The 16,573-nt window shown below is 44.5% G+C and overlaps 1 protein-coding gene across 4 annotated transcripts in view; it reads left to right on the top strand.

The window, feature by feature from the left end:
- The window catches only part of ARHGAP6 (Rho GTPase activating protein 6), a 343,882-nt gene that overhangs the window by 167,570 nt on the left and 159,739 nt on the right, over window positions 1-16,573 (top strand). The window contains exon 1 of one of the 4 annotated variants that reach the window (XM_054185159.1): window positions 5,087-5,224. The exons of 1 other annotated variant lie outside the window; for it this stretch is intronic. In XM_054185159.1, coding sequence (XP_054041134.1) covers window positions 5,180-5,224 — 45 coding nt within the window. In that variant the 5' untranslated portion in view covers window positions 5,087-5,179. Of the gene's footprint in view, window positions 1-5,086; window positions 5,225-16,573 lie in introns of those variants that run through there. 2 more of the 4 variants (XM_054184310.1, XM_054183624.1) reach the window with 2 other exon arrangements.

Below are 16,573 nucleotides of genomic sequence, written 5' to 3'. Positions count from 1 at the left end.
GAGGGCATGAGGAAGAGTGGAGGAGGGGGTCCTCCTCTAGATGCTTATTGATACCCTTCCTATGAAAAACTGCTCCTCCAGGCCCTCGGCATGGCACAGTTGACAGGTTTGAGCTAGTCATCTGGAGTCCAGTTTCCCATCTTGGGCTTCACAGAGTGGGACAGTGCGGGAGCGTTACGTGGGTGTGCACGGGGTGCAGTTCCTCTCAGCTTGCACCACCTGGTGCAAGCACAAGATGGGTGTTTGTGCGGGGGGAACACAGGCTGCTTTGTGTCTGCTCCCGAGGAATAAAGCGCTAACTTCCTCTCCGCTGGTACGAGCAACACTTGGGCAACTGTGCTACTTGAGAGCTATAAGAGTGTCATGCTCTTCTAGTGCATTAGATCTCGTATAAAGGGGTTTCAGACATCTAGGAAATCACAGCGATCAAGTTCTTTCTAAATAGGATTTCTTTTGTCTAAGAAGATTTATGTCACTGTTGTGAAAAAAGCATCTCCATGAGTGAGGTGGCACTTCATTCTTCATGGGCATTAAGTACTATTTCCCTTAGTTCTATTACAAGCTGGTGAGAAACTATCAACATATTTTGATAGGTAGCATTAAATACTTAAAAAAAAAAAAAAAGTACGTTAGTTCAGAACAAAGGACTTTTGCAGTATTATCCCTAAATTCTTATTCCTTAGTTTCTAGGTTTTGTTTATAGAGCTTTATGCATTTGATTTACTTGTCTGTCATCTTTTCTCTCTCTTCTTTTTGGGAAATGGACTTAAACTGTAACTTGTAATGATGGAATGAACATTTGGCCAGAATAAGAAAAGTGCTAATTCCCTGAGGAAGAAGTGTGCTGCCAGTATCACTCTTGGCCCTGGCTCAGCAGCCACAGAGGCAAGTCTTTTCCAGATTTGGAGTTAGCTCTCTGTGGAAGCTGGATTCATGTGCTATTAGAAAGGTCAAACAAAACAAGACCTTCATGCTTGCTTGAAGCTTTTTCACCTGAAGATGTCAACTGTTTTTACACCTGATAAGTACGGTAGCCCCTGCTTTCCAGAATGAAAAGAATCAAGACACTGAGACTACTAAGGACTTTCTGAAAGTCAAAGTGAGATTTAAAGGCTGATCCCATAGCTCAGCTCCCAGGTGGGCTTCCCCTCACTTAACTGCAGATGCCTGAAGGGCAGACATCTGAACTAATTGTCATGGACTCCCAGTGGAGTGAGGTAGGCACTTCAATTTATGTCACCTATTTTAGATGTCGACTGGGAATGACATAAATCATCCACCAGATGTGTCTGTTTCATCCCATGGACTAGGGGAGCCTAGGGTGATAAGCCGAGATGGAGATTGTAGATGTTTACATTTAGGTGAGACTAATCCATTACTGCCATAAGGACCAAGCTGGCTTCCCTCCCATAACAGGGTGGATTTAGAAATTTTTTTCCTGCCTCATCTGATGTGACATCAGACGGCTTGAGTCACTAGTTCCAGGCGTCGTGGCAGAGAAGTAGAGAAGTCACTTCTCCCCAGTTTCATAATTGTGTGCTGTCTGCAACTGTGTACCTAGTTTCCTTTGTTTAAGAGCAATTAATGTTGAGAAAGCACCAAGTTCGTAGAGTAATGCTGGGAAAACAAAACCCGGCTTCATTAATGATCAGTGCAGTAAAATTCAATTACCTACTCATTTCCCAGCTGTTGTGTTGGAAGCAACTAAATTTTAGCTGAAACATTGTTCATTCTTCTTTGCTGTTCTCAACAACAGATGATAAATAGGAGAGCAGGAGTGAAGGTTTTTACTGTAATCTACATTTGCAGGTGTAAAAGCATACATTACAGCCTCTTAAAGCGGTGTAAGGAACAACCACAAATGGAATCATGGAAAACATTAAAAAAAAAAAAATTGCAAGGAAGCAGTACCTCGTACAATAGAAATGATGTAAAATGAATTACTGAAAAATTTCTGGTTTATATTGTTTTTTTCTTAATTGAGTAGCCTTGGAGTAAACGTGCAGGAAATTAACTGTTTTGCTTTGTATCACCTCTCAAGAGGAGCTCACCTGGGAAGGTTTACACTTCCCAAAGTGAGCTGCATGCATTCCTTGTGTACCCATTATCAGGTAAATGAAGGAGGAAGGAAATTTGGAAGGAACACCAGGCAGGGATCATAAATGAATGTGAATAAGGAAGGAATGTGAAAGGGGAGAAGGTAGTCAGAACTGCCCTGAAAGATCCATATGTTAATCCTAGTTGCTAAGTGGCTTAAAAGAGGGAGGGATGATTATAGCTCAGTTGGTTACTGCTCCTCGCAGCCCAGGGGTGTGCTCCAAATCCTGTGCAATTTGAAGTCAGATAGACTCCTTGGCCACCAAAAATACAGTGTAAGCCAGCTTTCCAGTCACAGCTACAATAACTCGTTTTCAAAATCCAGAAAGCTTTTGTTTTACGGTCTGGCCTTAGAAAACACTTCTGTAACTAACAGCTAGTTCTAAATTTTGTTACTAGGTACACAAAAATCTTGAACTATACTAATAAATTTCTAATAGCTGCAACTTACCAGATTGTTTGAGATTTTATCAATGAAAATACTTTAAAAATATTTTCTCCCTCTTTTTTTTAGTAAACTTGAATTTTCCTGGGTTGACACCCATGCTGCCCTGAATTAAGTTTCCTTGTCATCATAAAAAGTTCTACTACTTTCTCTGCTTGTGTGTTCTTTATGTTCAATCTTAGCTGCATCAGTGTAAGAACCTGCCCCTATTGCAAAGGTGTTTCCATGCGGGCTCTTCTTTTGCCCTCGGTATCCTGCTCCCAACTAGACAACCTCCTGCTTTCCTTTGTGCCAGCTCTGGCACTCCTCTCCTCCCTCAGAGAGCTGATTCAGCCTCCTAAATGAGAAGAAAACTGGGTGTATTAGTTAGCGAGCAGCAGGGAGGCAAGAGGGGAGGGAGGCGGTGGCAGCGGGGGGTGAGGAGGGTTACAGGAGCTGGACTCTCCATTTTAATGGCAATGAATTGTTAGGTCAGACAAGTTCAACCTGCAAAACCTCCCCTTTAGTCCTTCCCCTCTCTGGCTTCTCCCTCTGGGACATTCCTCACCTTCCTGGCTTTATGGTTTTCTCCCTTTTTCCTAAACTACTCCGTTCCCTCCAAATTTCACATCTCTCCCTTTGCTAGTCTTTTCCTGCTGTACCTTCTAGTTCGGGGTTTCTGGTCTCCGCCGTACTATTCTTTTCACTTTGGGGTGCTTATTGAAACATGCCCCCACCGTGTTTTAATCCTGATGTTTAGCATTTCCTTTTGCCTTGACTATTTTCAGAAGATATACCTAAAAAGGTGATGGTGATGCTATAGAGCTTGAGGGTAGAAATATTATAAGCCTCTCCCCAATCTTGTTTGCCTGCTTTCTGTTGCTTTCTGTGGTCGAATGCCGTATCTGCAGAGCAGAGAATGAACAACGTTTGGAATTAGAGCATATGATATATGCAGAGTTCTCAGGTTGAAACCATCCCCTTGAAATAAATAAAAAGCAGAACAGGCACTCAGATCCTTTTTTTTAAAAAAAAACCACCTTCTTTTTTTCCCCTCTGCATGCTTGGAGATCCTGATGATTTGAAATATTTGATACATAAGGTTTCTTTCTGTTGGGTGCTGCTTTTCAACACATGCTCTGCAACTCCTCAAATATCTACCCTGCCTCATTTTCCTGGAAGGGGAGTAGTACGGATTGTTCACCCGAGAGACAAAAATGGACTTTATGGGTAAATGCAGATATTGTATTCTTTGTCCACACCAAGTTAACTGAAAATTACCTCTCTGTCCATGGGAACTCTTAAAAGATGATTTCCTCTGCAGTAGGAATTAAGATCCATGGAAGATCCATAACTGGAAGCTCGTTGGGTACAGTACATCATGATCAGAGCATGCAAAAACGTTGGCTCAACTCACTTATTTTTCCAGCATGTGTTTTGAGTTATTTTACAAATTGTTCCCAAAAAAACCCTTTTCTTTTTCCCCGGAAGGACTATGTTACCTTTGTTTACAGATAATGCAATGTGCTTGTAACACGTTTGCCTAGATTGTAGGTTGGAAACAGTAAAACTCATTAATTTCATATACGTCATGCAGCACTAGAATAAGGCCACTTCCTCAGAGAACAACCGAGAGTAAGCAGGGGAGTTACTGTGCTAACAAAGATTTGTGCAAAGCATTGAAAAATGATTAAAAAGATGGAAGAGGGCTCAGGAAATCATCTAGCCCGTCCCTTGCCTCACTCTGCTGAGGTCATGCCTAACCGAGGGAGGTTTATGTATTTTTAAACACTTCCATTGATGGAGATGCCATAGTCTCCCCAGGCAAGTCACACAGAAGTCACTACTAATTATAACACAGCAGAATGCAATTTTCCTTAAGAATTTGTTGCGTCTTCTACAGTTTGTGTAAATAGGGATTCACAAAATAACGAACAGGCCGTGAAATAGCGTTTCGCTTTCCAAAGCCTAAGTGTTGGAGAATGGTGAGCCAGCCCTCCCGAATCACGCGTTACAAAAACATGAATTAGAAAGTTAGTTTCGTTGGCTCCTCAATCCTTAACCCCCTGGTCCTCCCTTGCGGGGCCGGGGCCGCCCCGCCGAGCTCCCGCTGCTGCTGGGACGCTTTGCCCCGGGGACGAGGGACGGCACCGCTGCAGCGCCCGCTCCGGGGCCGGCGGGGGCTCGGGCCAGCGCCTTCACGGGACAGCTCGCCCGGCAGGCCCCGAGCCGGCGTCGGCGACCGCCCGGACGGCCCGAGCCGGGGCTGGGAGCCGGGCTGATAGCCCGCCACCCTCCTCCTCCCCCCTCCTCTCCCCTCTAGGCTCTGGTAGCTCCCCGGAGGGCTCCCTCCACTGCCCGAGTCGGCCCGCAGGTGCGAGTAGGCTGAGCGGGCGAGCGTCCCCAGCCGCGGGGGAGTCACCGGCGCAGGGCGGGAGGACCGAAACCGTCGCCCCTCCTCCTGCTGCCGCCCGGCTCCGCCGAGGGGCTGATGGTTCCCGCGGCGGGGCGGGGTGGAGGCAGGAGTGGAGAGGAGGGGGAACGGGGAGGGGACGGGCGGGAGCCCCCGCGCTGTCGCCGTCTGAGGGCAGAGCAGCGCCCAGCGCCTCCGCCGCACCGTGTGGAGAGAGCGGCCCCGCCGCCCGCCCGCCCGCGGCCATGGGGGACTCGGTGTTCAGCGAGAAGCCGGCGCTGCGCTACGCGGTGAGTGGCGGGGCGGGAAGGAGCTCCGCGGCCGCGGGGCTACAGGGGCTGGCGTCCCCCGCCGCCCCCACGTGTGCTGGGAGGGGTGGGTCCGTCCGTCTGTCTCTCTGTCTGTCCGTCCGTCCGTCCGTGTGTGCGCACAGGCGCGGAAGCCGCCCCGCGGGGGTGAGGAACGGGGGCTGGGGGAGGCTGGTGGCGGTCCTGCCCCGGCGGGGACCCGCGGAACCGGGGGCTACCCTTCTGCTTTCCCACGTGGGAGTTTCGCGCTTTGCTGCAGATGACATGAAAATATTTCTCTCTCTCTATATATATGTTTAAAAGATATTAATAAAGAGCACCGATGAGGTGCCGGGCGCGGGGCAGAGCGTGGCGGTGCAGCCCCTCCTCGGGAGCCGGCGGGGGGGTCCCGGCGGGGTCCCGGGAGCCTGGTGTAGCGCTGCCTCCCACCCTTCTCCCCGGCTGGGCGAGCCCCCAACACCAGAAGTGCCTTCGGCAACTGGTTCCGGCACCGCTCCCGCTGCATTTGAGATAATAACACCCTATTTTATTATTTCCTTCGCAAGAGGTTGTGCTGTTGAGAAGCCACTTCCTTTCTACCAGCCTTATTAGGAGCATTTTCTCGGTTGCTCGGGCAGGAGAAAAAAAAAAAAAAAAAAGAAAAGCCGCATAAAAACAGCTGGCTGCCTCCTCTCCTGAAGTCGTAAATAAATGCTTAGCACGAGTAATAGCATGCGAGGTCTGATGCTGCTCTCGCTTACGCTCGTGTAAATAACGACTCATTTTATTGCTGTTGATGAAGTTATGCGGGAGCTGCCGGTCAGAGCAGGCAGGCTCTGCTGCTCCCGATGTGCGTATCACCTGTGGAACACGCTGCCATGTGCTTTTCTCCCTCCGTTCACTTCGATTCCTTCGCTATCGGCTATTACCTTCAGTGGCTTTTTATGCCTTTTTGAAAATTTTATGTGAAAGGTTTAGAGTAGAAAAAGTTGTTAGTTTTTTGGGGGGTAATGGCTGTCTTTGTAAATAGTTCCATACCCCCGCAACTGCAGGTATTAGTACATTCAGCTGCTATCGTAACACTGTAGCTTTTCGAGGCAACGTCACATTGTCTAAACCAGTCATATAGAAGCAATAACTTTTGTATCACAGATGAGAAGCGATAGTGGTTTCTCCGGACAATTAATTAGCATGCATCAAATGAATCGGAACCTCTTCTTTTAATAGGGTTATTGCACCAGTTTGTATTTAGACACATAGGAGACAGAGCAGTGACCGTTGCATCACATGCTACCTCCATGAAACTTTTATTACTTCCTGCGATTGTGCCTGTCAGTCTACAATTAACCACTAGTTACAATTGTTTCTGTCAATTGGCTATCAGTCCATTTTCTTGCCGGTGGCCAGCTGCAGATAGTGCATTAAGTTCAGGCTCAGCAGGCATGCAAAGAAAAAGGCAGGATGGCCAGTCGCCACAGATGACCATTGCCACTGTTGCAAAACCACTGCTCTTTGATTGCTGTATATTGCAGCAAAGGGGAAACTGTGCACCTCAGAATAATATTTTTAAATTTTTTTTTACTATTTTAAGATATATTTTAATAATGAAGTTGTGTAATAAAACTCATAGATACATCTAGGAGTTAAGCGACTTTTGCAGGTGATGCTACTGGCTTTTTTTTTTTTTTTTTTTTTTTTTTTTTTTTTTTTAGAGAATATGGATCTGGATGCTGTGCATTATCCATGCATACACTTAATGTGACGTCTATGAATAGCCTAATTGAAAACAAATGCTTGTTGACCTGAAGATAAGCTAAGACTTTGGAGCTAAGGATTGAGGCCTTAGTAATTACTGCTTAAATGTAACTTAGTACCGTTCTTGTTAACTTCAAATAAGTGTGTGGTGTAAATACAAATCAGGTTCTTAGATTGTTTTGATAACTGTAAAGTAAAAATTATACAGTGTTATAGGATTTAATAGCAAGTACTGTATTGGCGGAAGAAATTATAGTGATTTCTGTGGTGGGCTTTTCTGCTTTTCAGGACTGATAATTAAAGTTTCATGATGTTCATAGAAGTGCATAAGGAAGCAGCTACATTAGCATCTTGGTTCGGATCAGCAGGGTGCTTTTGAAGGGCATCTCCCGACCTTCCCCACTTGTGTGCCTTGGTTCATGTCTGGGAGCAGTCCTGGAGCACGGGAACCAGTGTTTGTTCAGGTGATGCTGAACTGGGGGGATGTGCTCCTGGTGCTGCTCAGCGCCTGCAGGGTATTCGGGCCTCAGGACCAAGCTAGAGTAAGCTTGAGTGTAAACATCTGGAATTCATATGATTTGGACATCGGGTCTTCTGGAGCAGCTCCTTCGCTCTGCAGTGCGCTGCTGCCAGTGCAACATGGCAACGTAGCCATAAATCCACACGGATGCCATTGCAATTCTGAAGCTTCATAGTGTATTTGCAAGCATAGCTTATACAAATGAAGACTTTAATTTAGGACTGTAGCATCTGTGGGAATGATCACATAACCTGTAGTGCGTTTGATCCAGCGTACATTAAGTGCGAGTGGGATGACCGATAATTATGTCACTGTTACACTTTGAACTCACCATTGGTGCTGACTCACCAAAAAGCTTCAGTAGGCAAAGAGATAGTTTTAACCAGCTGAAACTTTTTTTTTCAGTGAGAAGTAAGTTAAAAGAAATCAGCCAGCTGAAAATGAATGAAAATATCTTACTGAAGGGGCTTAAGTAAAAAAAAAAAAAAAAGGGGGGGGGGGGTGGGAGAAAAGAAAGAGGTTTACACTTGCATTGAGTCGCAGAAATGATTCTTTTCTTCCTGCTAATATCTTTTCACCAGCCCAGAGACCTCTTCTCCCTTTCTGATATTTACATCTCTGTAGTATTTTTATGAAAACTTGTAGAAAGTTAAATAATATCTCATCCTCACTGTATGTTGCCGGGCCAAGCTGTACCCTTTAATTTTTAGACGTAGGTTAGTTTTACCTGCCCACTAATCATCCTGCTGAATTTACTCTGATTTGCAAGCTATTTTTGGTATTGTGGTATTTATAACCGATGCTAAGAACTCTAAGTGTTCCAGGAACATTTTTCAAACAATTTCATTGTTTGGGATGGTCACCTTCCTGAATTAGGATTTCTTCCAGTTGGTTCCTAAATTCACATGGGTTTTCTTTTTCATCTTAGTAGCAGTTACAGGAGGAATTAAAAGCTGCTTCATGTATTTTGGCTAAAATATCAGAAAGCAATGTTATGCTTACTTTATTTTAAGAGATCCGTTGGTAACTTGAAATGTAGTTTTTTACATATGTGAAGAAAAGACTCAAAATAGCTTCGGGTGATGCACAACCAACTGGCCCCTCAGTGGTCCGAAGCGGGAAGCTTGAAGTATGATCTGGTTTGGATATAGCCTTTTTAATCTTGGTCTAGCATCTTTAATCTTTTTTTTGTCTTGAAACATTTACCAGAAGGGATTTCCCTGAAGGGAGAGGACGTTTGCCCTGATGAGGAAACTCTGGCTGTCTTTAATCAGGGAATAGGAGAAAATGGTGAGGAACTGGGATTTGGAAGTGGCTGCCATGACCTGTGGGGTACTGTCGGGGATTCATCCGAAGAGAAGATGTGAGACTCTTCCTTGGGACCAAAAACTAATGGCAGCCAGAGCAGAGGGGATATGTTGGTCCCTGGAGGACACAACTATGAGTTGGTTTAAGCCTCTGAATCTGTAACTGATACTAAGGTCACCTCCAATTCAGATGTCAGAGTGTATTTTGGGAAAAGAAGGATTTTTTTCCCTGCCTCCAGCAGTATTTGGGGCATTGTCTTGTCTTGTGGGTTGGCTCAGCCTGTGTCCAGCTTTGCTGGTGTGATAGGCAGACTTGCTGCTCGCTCTTACCATCTTAAATCCGTCGTGGAAGGATGGAGGAGACAAAGGAAACAGTTTGCAAGGGAAACTATGACACTGGTGAACCGCAGAATGCATTCTGGAGCACAGGGGGAACTGAAAGGAGAATAATAGACACTTTCCTCCAGTATTCAGTTGTAGTAATGCGAGTTGTTACTCGTAACAAAATTAAATTACAGAATAATTCAAAGCGGAATAGTGAGATTGGTTGTGACACTGTAAAACTGTAAAAATCTCTTCTTGAGGAGGATCCAAGCACTGACATCCTCCTGTGGGCTTACTTGCATTTTGCAAGAATCCACTTCTAAAGACAGTTGCTCACCTTTCTGATTTTAAGACACGTTGCCTGATGACTCAAGCCTTCAGCCTCTCGCAGATTTTTAACAACAAAATTACGTGCCGCAAATGGACCGCATTTATTATAGTAATTGTAGTAAAGCCTACAAGTGACTTATCTTACAGGAGTAATAAGCGTGCTGCCTTCACCTAGACCGTTTGTCTGGTTTCTCTCTCTTCCCAACGGGCTCACCAGCAAGAAAAGTAGCACAGGAGCAGACCAGGTCGGTGCATATCCAGATCAACTGTAATGTACTTTTTCAGTCAGGTTTGGCGAGGTGAGGGCAGGTGGTGGGATTCAGGCAGTGCTCAACATGAGCGTAAGTTCTTGCCCACCAGGCTCTGTAATTTAAACGTCTCTGCTCCATAGGAGGCAGCTGCGTATTTTCTCATATTTGAAGTACTCAAAGGCAGGGCTAACTAGTTCAAAAGAATTAAATCACTCTGTAGGTGGTGTTTTCTAATTAGGCAGTTGTGAAGAATGCTTCCAACTTGATCAGATAACAAGCTACAGAAGAGGCAGTCAGCAGTAGGGGAATGGTTAAATGTCAAATTTCTGGCATCCGACTCTCAGATTTTATTCATCAGAGACGTACGCTGACCTCATGCGTGTTGGACGTTTTGCTGAAGGAATATGATTTCCGATCGCTATTGAGCCCAGTCCTTCATTCTTCATTCGGCTGAAATTCCCAGTGCTGGCAATGATACATGCTTACACTTTTGCAACATTTGAAAGTGCTTCTATTGCTAATCTCTAAAGAGCATATATAAATATAGGAAACGAGCACTATTTGTCGCTCAATAGTGAACACCAAGGCCAAGCTTTGATTGGGATTGATGGAATCTGAAGTGAATCCAGACAGCTTTTATCCGCTGTGCAAAGCGGCCGTGAGTTAACGCCGAAGAGCCGGGATGAGGGGAAGAGAGGAAGCGAAGAGCTCTTGTGTATGTCACAGGCTTTTAAGTAGTTTCAGGAAGTAGATTTCAATTCAGATCAGGTCATATTTTTTACAGTGCTTGAACTCTTAATGTATTCCTGGGGCTCTCCACACACGCATGAGTATTAATGTCCTTTCTCTCGTGTACAGGAGAAAAGATGGGGGCAGATGCACGCTGAGTTTGGCAGGGCTCGCTAGGTCAGGTGCAGAGCCATGCTGATGGGGTCTTATTAATCTGCCCGCAGATACGGGCCAGGAATAGACGTGACCTAAAGTATGGAGAAAGTGGCCACCCTGTGCATAGACAGCAGGAGGTAAAGCTTCCCTTTCATTCGATTTCTCTGCCTGTCTTTACATAGTACAACCTACCTCACTGCAGCGCAGTTACAGTTCTTGCAGTAGCACTTACAAGGATGCTGTTTAATAAAACTCCACGGGAGCGGAGCTTCAGGGTGTTTATTCAGAGAAGCACACGATCGTTCGGCTGTGATGTGGCGAAATGCTTCCCCCGTACAATGTATGCTGATTGTGCTTCTCCAAGAGGGGATTTAATCAACCAGCAATAGTCCTTCGTAAAGCTGCTGGATGGATGAGGTTTTGTGCTCACAGTGCTGAGGAAGTCTTGCCTGAGCAGTGAGGTCACATGTGGCCAAAATCAGCAACCTGTGCCTGGCAGGAAGGTTAGCCATGTAGATGAAGTTCAAGATGAGAACTGAGGATTTTGGTCTCTGTCATGTCCTGTCTTGGTGATTTTTTTTGAGCAGGGTGCTCATATGGTCCTTTTCTATTATTTATTTTTTCTGCAGAAATGCTTCTCTTATTAAAAGAACTGTCCAGTGGAAAAACATGCCAACCTTTAGGAGATATTCAGACATGGAGGTGGTGTGATACAGAACGGCCTTTAAGTAAAAACCTTGGCCTCTGTGTGGTCAGTACTCCCCTTGAAGGCTGGTGGTTTGTGTTTTGGTTCTGTTTCCCAGATCCTTTTTGAAATTTGGAGGTGGATTTTTACATTTCTTTCAGCCTGAAGAGCGAAGTGGCGTAAATGGAGGATGATTGAGGTCACAGATATATTTAGATAGTTGGTTCTACTTTCATTTATCTTCAGTTGCTAATCAGTTACCTTTTATACCCAAGTGTCTTTGCGTGGTACTGCGAAGAAGGAGGTTTCTTCCTTGTGATGCTTGTTTCTGTTGACATCAAAATAGCATTTTTGCTGGCCACAGCTCTTCAAAGCTTAATTTTTCTTTGGCATTTACATGCTAAATAAATAACACCTAAGAAAAAATGTTTTACGTGACGTGCTTACAGGGTCTTTTGAACACTTCCTAACTTCTTTCATTTGTCTAAGTATCTCTGTCACTCACCGAGTAGCATACCCGTGCAAGGGCTGTTTGCTGCTCTTGTTCTAATGGAATACCTGTACCTGCAGCAAAAATCCAGCTGAACTCTCAGTGGCTTGGAAAATCTGTACTCAGAGTTCAAATTTCACACAATTGCTGCCTTTCTATATTTGAGAATATCGAAAGCCATTTCACTCCGTGCAGTGAAATGGCTTTTTCTTGTCTAGGGAATAAAGGAGGTGTGCGTGCATTGTATTGCTTACAAAAAGAATCTGACAGCCTTTCTGTAGCAAGCCTTGGCTGACGAATCCACGTGCTTCATGTTCGGTTTCTCTAAAGGGGTGTCAAATCTTAATGCTCCCTTGGGAGATGCCTGAGTCTCATTGGGCACGGCTGACTCAAAAAGAAAAATAAGTAATGTTTTTCGTTCTAATGATTACTATCTAAGTGTTATCGTCGGTGCACAGTTAAAAGGATTTCCGAAATATATAGTCTACTAAATCAAAAAGTGTTAGGAATTGCTAATGGGGAATTGAATATTACAGTGGTACTGAAGCAGATGGCAGTGGTGTTCAGTTGCTAAAGGCAAAGTAAGTAAAGCTTGGGTTTGGTCAGGCTTCGGTGCCCTCAGGTACGCAGGAAGAGTCAGTGCTGATCATAACTACCTGTAAGATAGTCTGCTGTTATTTCATACTTGGATGCTTTACATTTTTGAAGCAGGTGAATGAGTCTTTGGAGACCATCACACAATCACAGACCGGTAGGGGTTGGCAGGGACCTCTGGAGATCATCCAGTCCAACCCCCCTGCCAGAGCAGGGTCACCCACAGCAGCTTGCACAGGAACGCGTCCAGGCAGGTTTGGAATGTCTCCAGAGACGGAGACTCCACCACCTCTCTGGGCAGCCTGTGCCAGTGCTCTGCCACCCTCAAAGTAAAGAAGTTCCTCCTCATGTTGAGATGGAACTTCCCATGCTCAAGTTTATGCCCATTACCTCTTGTCCTGTCCCCAGGCACCACTGAAAAGAGCCTGGCCCCATCCTCCTGACACCCACCCTTTAAGTATTTATAAGTGTTGATAAGGTTCCCGCTCAGTTGTCTTTTTTCCAGACTAAAAAGCTGTTTGATATTTCATCACAGAATCAGATTGTTTACTTTTAAATAACATCTTATATTTTTGTGCATTACTTTATTTGAATCTGATTATCCATCACCTCTGCTACACTGCCAGGAAAGTAGATAATCCCATGATTTTACTACTGCTATTACGCTGTGTAATTCCACTAGATTAGAGCCAGTCTTCACTGGTTTTGTTTACTGTAGATCATCAAGTTTTTTGAAATCAAGCATCTTGAATGGCTAAGTATGTCTGTAGATACCTGGTGTGTAGCACCCAAACGTTGGCCTGAGGGTCTGTATCTCCTGAAACTCACAGTTATTTTCTTTCAATGTTGATCGGGGTATAATATTTGCAAAGGTTTATGTATTCATAAAGTTGATTGCATTGTCTGGGTTGTCAGATTTGATTTGGAGACTTAAATTAGGTCGTGTTTAATGTTGATTATTTTCTCCTTCTGCCCGTCAGTTTGTAGAAGTTCCTGTTAAGCTCATCTATACGTGACTTGGCATATGGATTCAGTATCCTTGCAGGCTGAAATTCTCATTTGAGTAGATTACTGTATTTTTTCCAGTCTGGTCCTATTAATAAATATCCTGAGGCTTGCAAAGCACTTCGTTGTTTAAACACAAGCTGTGGAAAAGAATCTGAAGATAATCGTTGGAGAGATGGATTTTAAGCTTGCTTAAAAACTTATACTTTCCAGGTGGTTTCTTGAATGAGCATAGTATATAGTGCTATCTGTGTGAAAACTAGACCAAAACGAACACCGAACCCACAAACAAACTCTGTAGGAAGAAAACCTTTGGTACTTGCAGCCCAGTCCTGTTCTTGCCGAAATACGTCCCGTCTCTTGAAGCAGATGTTGAGTCCAGCTTTGTGCAGAGGCCACACCCTCTGTTTCCCTTGGCAAATTGTCTCACATTCCAGCGACCCTCTGGGCAAAACATCCTTTAATTGGTACTGTGGCCTTAAATGTTTCCTTTTTTCCTCTGTGGTAAATTGTCTGTGTCCTATATCATTGCAGGCTGTCATTAATATTTGCATACTGTGATTATGTACCCCTTTACTGTCAGCTTTGTAGCTGCACATGTCGAATGTTGGAAATATTCCCCGGTTCTATGCAAGTTACCTTAAATAAAAGCGAGTGATTGATTTATTTTAGTGCATGGTATGGTACTGAGGAACTTGTGGCAGAACGTTGGAGATTTTGTTTGTTTGCAAGCAGAGCTCTCTATGAGTAACTGGGGAACCCCCTGATGAGCTGGTGGCTTCCTCTCCCAGATGCCTGTTTCTGTTTCTTTTCTCGTGGGTGCTTTCGCACTCGGGTTCATAGCCCTTTCCAGCATCTGAGCACATCTGGACAAATGATAGAAACAGGTGGTAGGAAAGAAAGAACACGACTTGGCTTTTTACTGGAGGGTGGATGTCTTTCAGAGTTGCAGCCGCTGAATCTACTTCTTGTGCTGTCTGCAGCGTCTTGCAAAGGTTAGGGGTAGGAGCAACGACCGGGGGGGTTTGTTTCAACCCATGAGAAGGAAACATGAACCTTAGGAGCTATTCTTCTAGTGAGGGATGCGAGACGTTCGGGTCTTGAGAAGATGTACGTATCTTGATGACATATTTTCACTGGAGATCTGTCTGATGTACACCTGCATAGCTCTCAGCATCATTTGGTGGACAAGCAGCTCATCTTAACGCTTCTGTTCCGCTCAGCAGTTAGGAGATGACCCTTTTTAGTAGGGAGCTGCTGACCCGTGTCCTTGTAACCTCAGAGCAGGATTGCCGTGGTGCTCTGTGTCTGGGGCCGCTGTTGGAGGAACACCAGAGACTGCTGCTAGAGGGGGTGCAGCACCATGGAAGAGCTGAGCGTTGCATCCCTCGCTTCCACTTGCGGGTGATGTACAGAAGCCTTAAATTATCGAGAAGCAAACGGCAAAAGATTTCACCTACTCCCATGCGATGTCACACGAGTCAATCCTGTTCTTGGCACGTCCCGGCAGTTTTGGATTTAAAGCCACTGGGTTTTCCTGAGAAGGTTCACAGTCCCTCTTCTTCAGCAGAAAGTGAACTCCTCCTGCTCAGTTTGATGAGCTTCAGGGCACATAATTTTTTCTTTTGGGCAAGGATTTTTGCCGGTGCATCGTTGTGGCAGGTGGCTGGTTCCGGGCTGCTTTGGTTTCATGCAGCTGGGTGAGCCCGCATTGGGTGTTCTGGCTGGAAGAAATTAAGTTGTTAGTGATGGGCTTCATTTTCAGAGGTAATGAGGAGCATCTGTACGAATTCCTTTATAAATATTTATGGCTTTTTTTTTTTTTTTAATGTCCTTGTCCTGAAATGTATTCAAGAGGTCTGATTTAGATTGATGTAAATCTGAAATTCAGTCTAAGGCCACAGGAAAACAGACTAATTAAATGCAAAGTTGAAAACTTTACTGCCCCCTTACCTGTCCTCTTCCAGAATGCATCTGCATTTTAGTCAGGATTTTCCATGCACGACTGCACAGCCCGTGTGAAGCAATGTCGAATTCTATATTTATGGAAATTTAAGATAATAACAGTGTTGTAACAGGGCGGAGTTAATCTCTGTCAGAATCACAGAGGAGAAAAGGGGTAAAAAAGAGCACACACTGCAGTCCTTCTCTGTAATTGTACATTAGTCTGTCAAATAATTTTGTTACTAAATTTAACAAGGAGACTGTGAGTTCCTTGCATTTATTTACAGAAGAGATGCTCTTGTCCTTTCTGGTTGCTGATCAGCCGATGATTTGCCTTCTGGCTAATGATTGTTCTGGGGCAAATTCTCCCTGCTGTGAGTTCTCTGATGGAGAACAGTTGTCCCAGTACAGTCGATCCATGGCATCGGAAGTGGTCCTTGCAAATCTTTAATTATTTGATAGCGCTGTAGTCTTTGAAAGCATTCCTTGATATGAGAAATCTGGGAGTCTCCATTTATTGAGTCTTTCTGCATGAGTTTGGAGAATTTGTTTGTTGTCAGTGATGCTGAACGGAATCATATATTTTACTTCTGGAAAGGGTACGTAACGGCTAGAGAGTATTTAAATCTTTCAGTGCTGGAACAGCATTTTGGGCTATAAATTACAGTTGTCATGGTGTGCCTACTAGACTGTAAATTAGACTGAACAGGAGTCAAGATTGTGGCCCTTCCTGCAGTGGTGTGACTTTGAGTTTTCCCATAGCGTGTGTGTCACACCATTTTGTATCGCTTTTCATTTATGCATTTTCATCATCCATTTCAAGTAATCTACTTCTGTATTTGCATTGGTGCAGGCCTTCTCAAACCCAGGTAAGCAAGACGTATTTTTGTGCCTTTAAATATGTTACAGTGGCATTCAGGCTTCTTCTGTGAAGTGATGGGGGAACAAAATGAAACTTGGGATTCTCAAGTTTACTGTCTTTCAATGACTTCTAGGTGTGCACAGCTGAATTTGAAAAGATGCCTTTGCTAGGAGCCAGTCCTGTACATTTAGCCAGATGAAGCCTCGGGCTGTTTCTTTTTTTTCTTTCTCACGCGGTGCTACCAATCCAAAATACCCAGTAATTGTTACTGTGCAGCAAAATTCTTTTAATGCTGTTGCAACTCCTATTTCTCTCTGCAGGGCTGAAAAAGATGAAGGGCAGTATTTCTGTCCCTAGACTAAATAGAGAGTAGTTGAAATGCACAGAGCACACATCTGAT

This window comes from Rissa tridactyla, chromosome 1 (assembly GCF_028500815.1).
Source record: "Rissa tridactyla isolate bRisTri1 chromosome 1, bRisTri1.patW.cur.20221130, whole genome shotgun sequence".
Lineage (NCBI taxonomy): Eukaryota > Metazoa > Chordata > Aves > Charadriiformes > Laridae > Rissa > Rissa tridactyla.
This window is presented reverse-complemented; position numbering and strand designations above follow the sequence as displayed.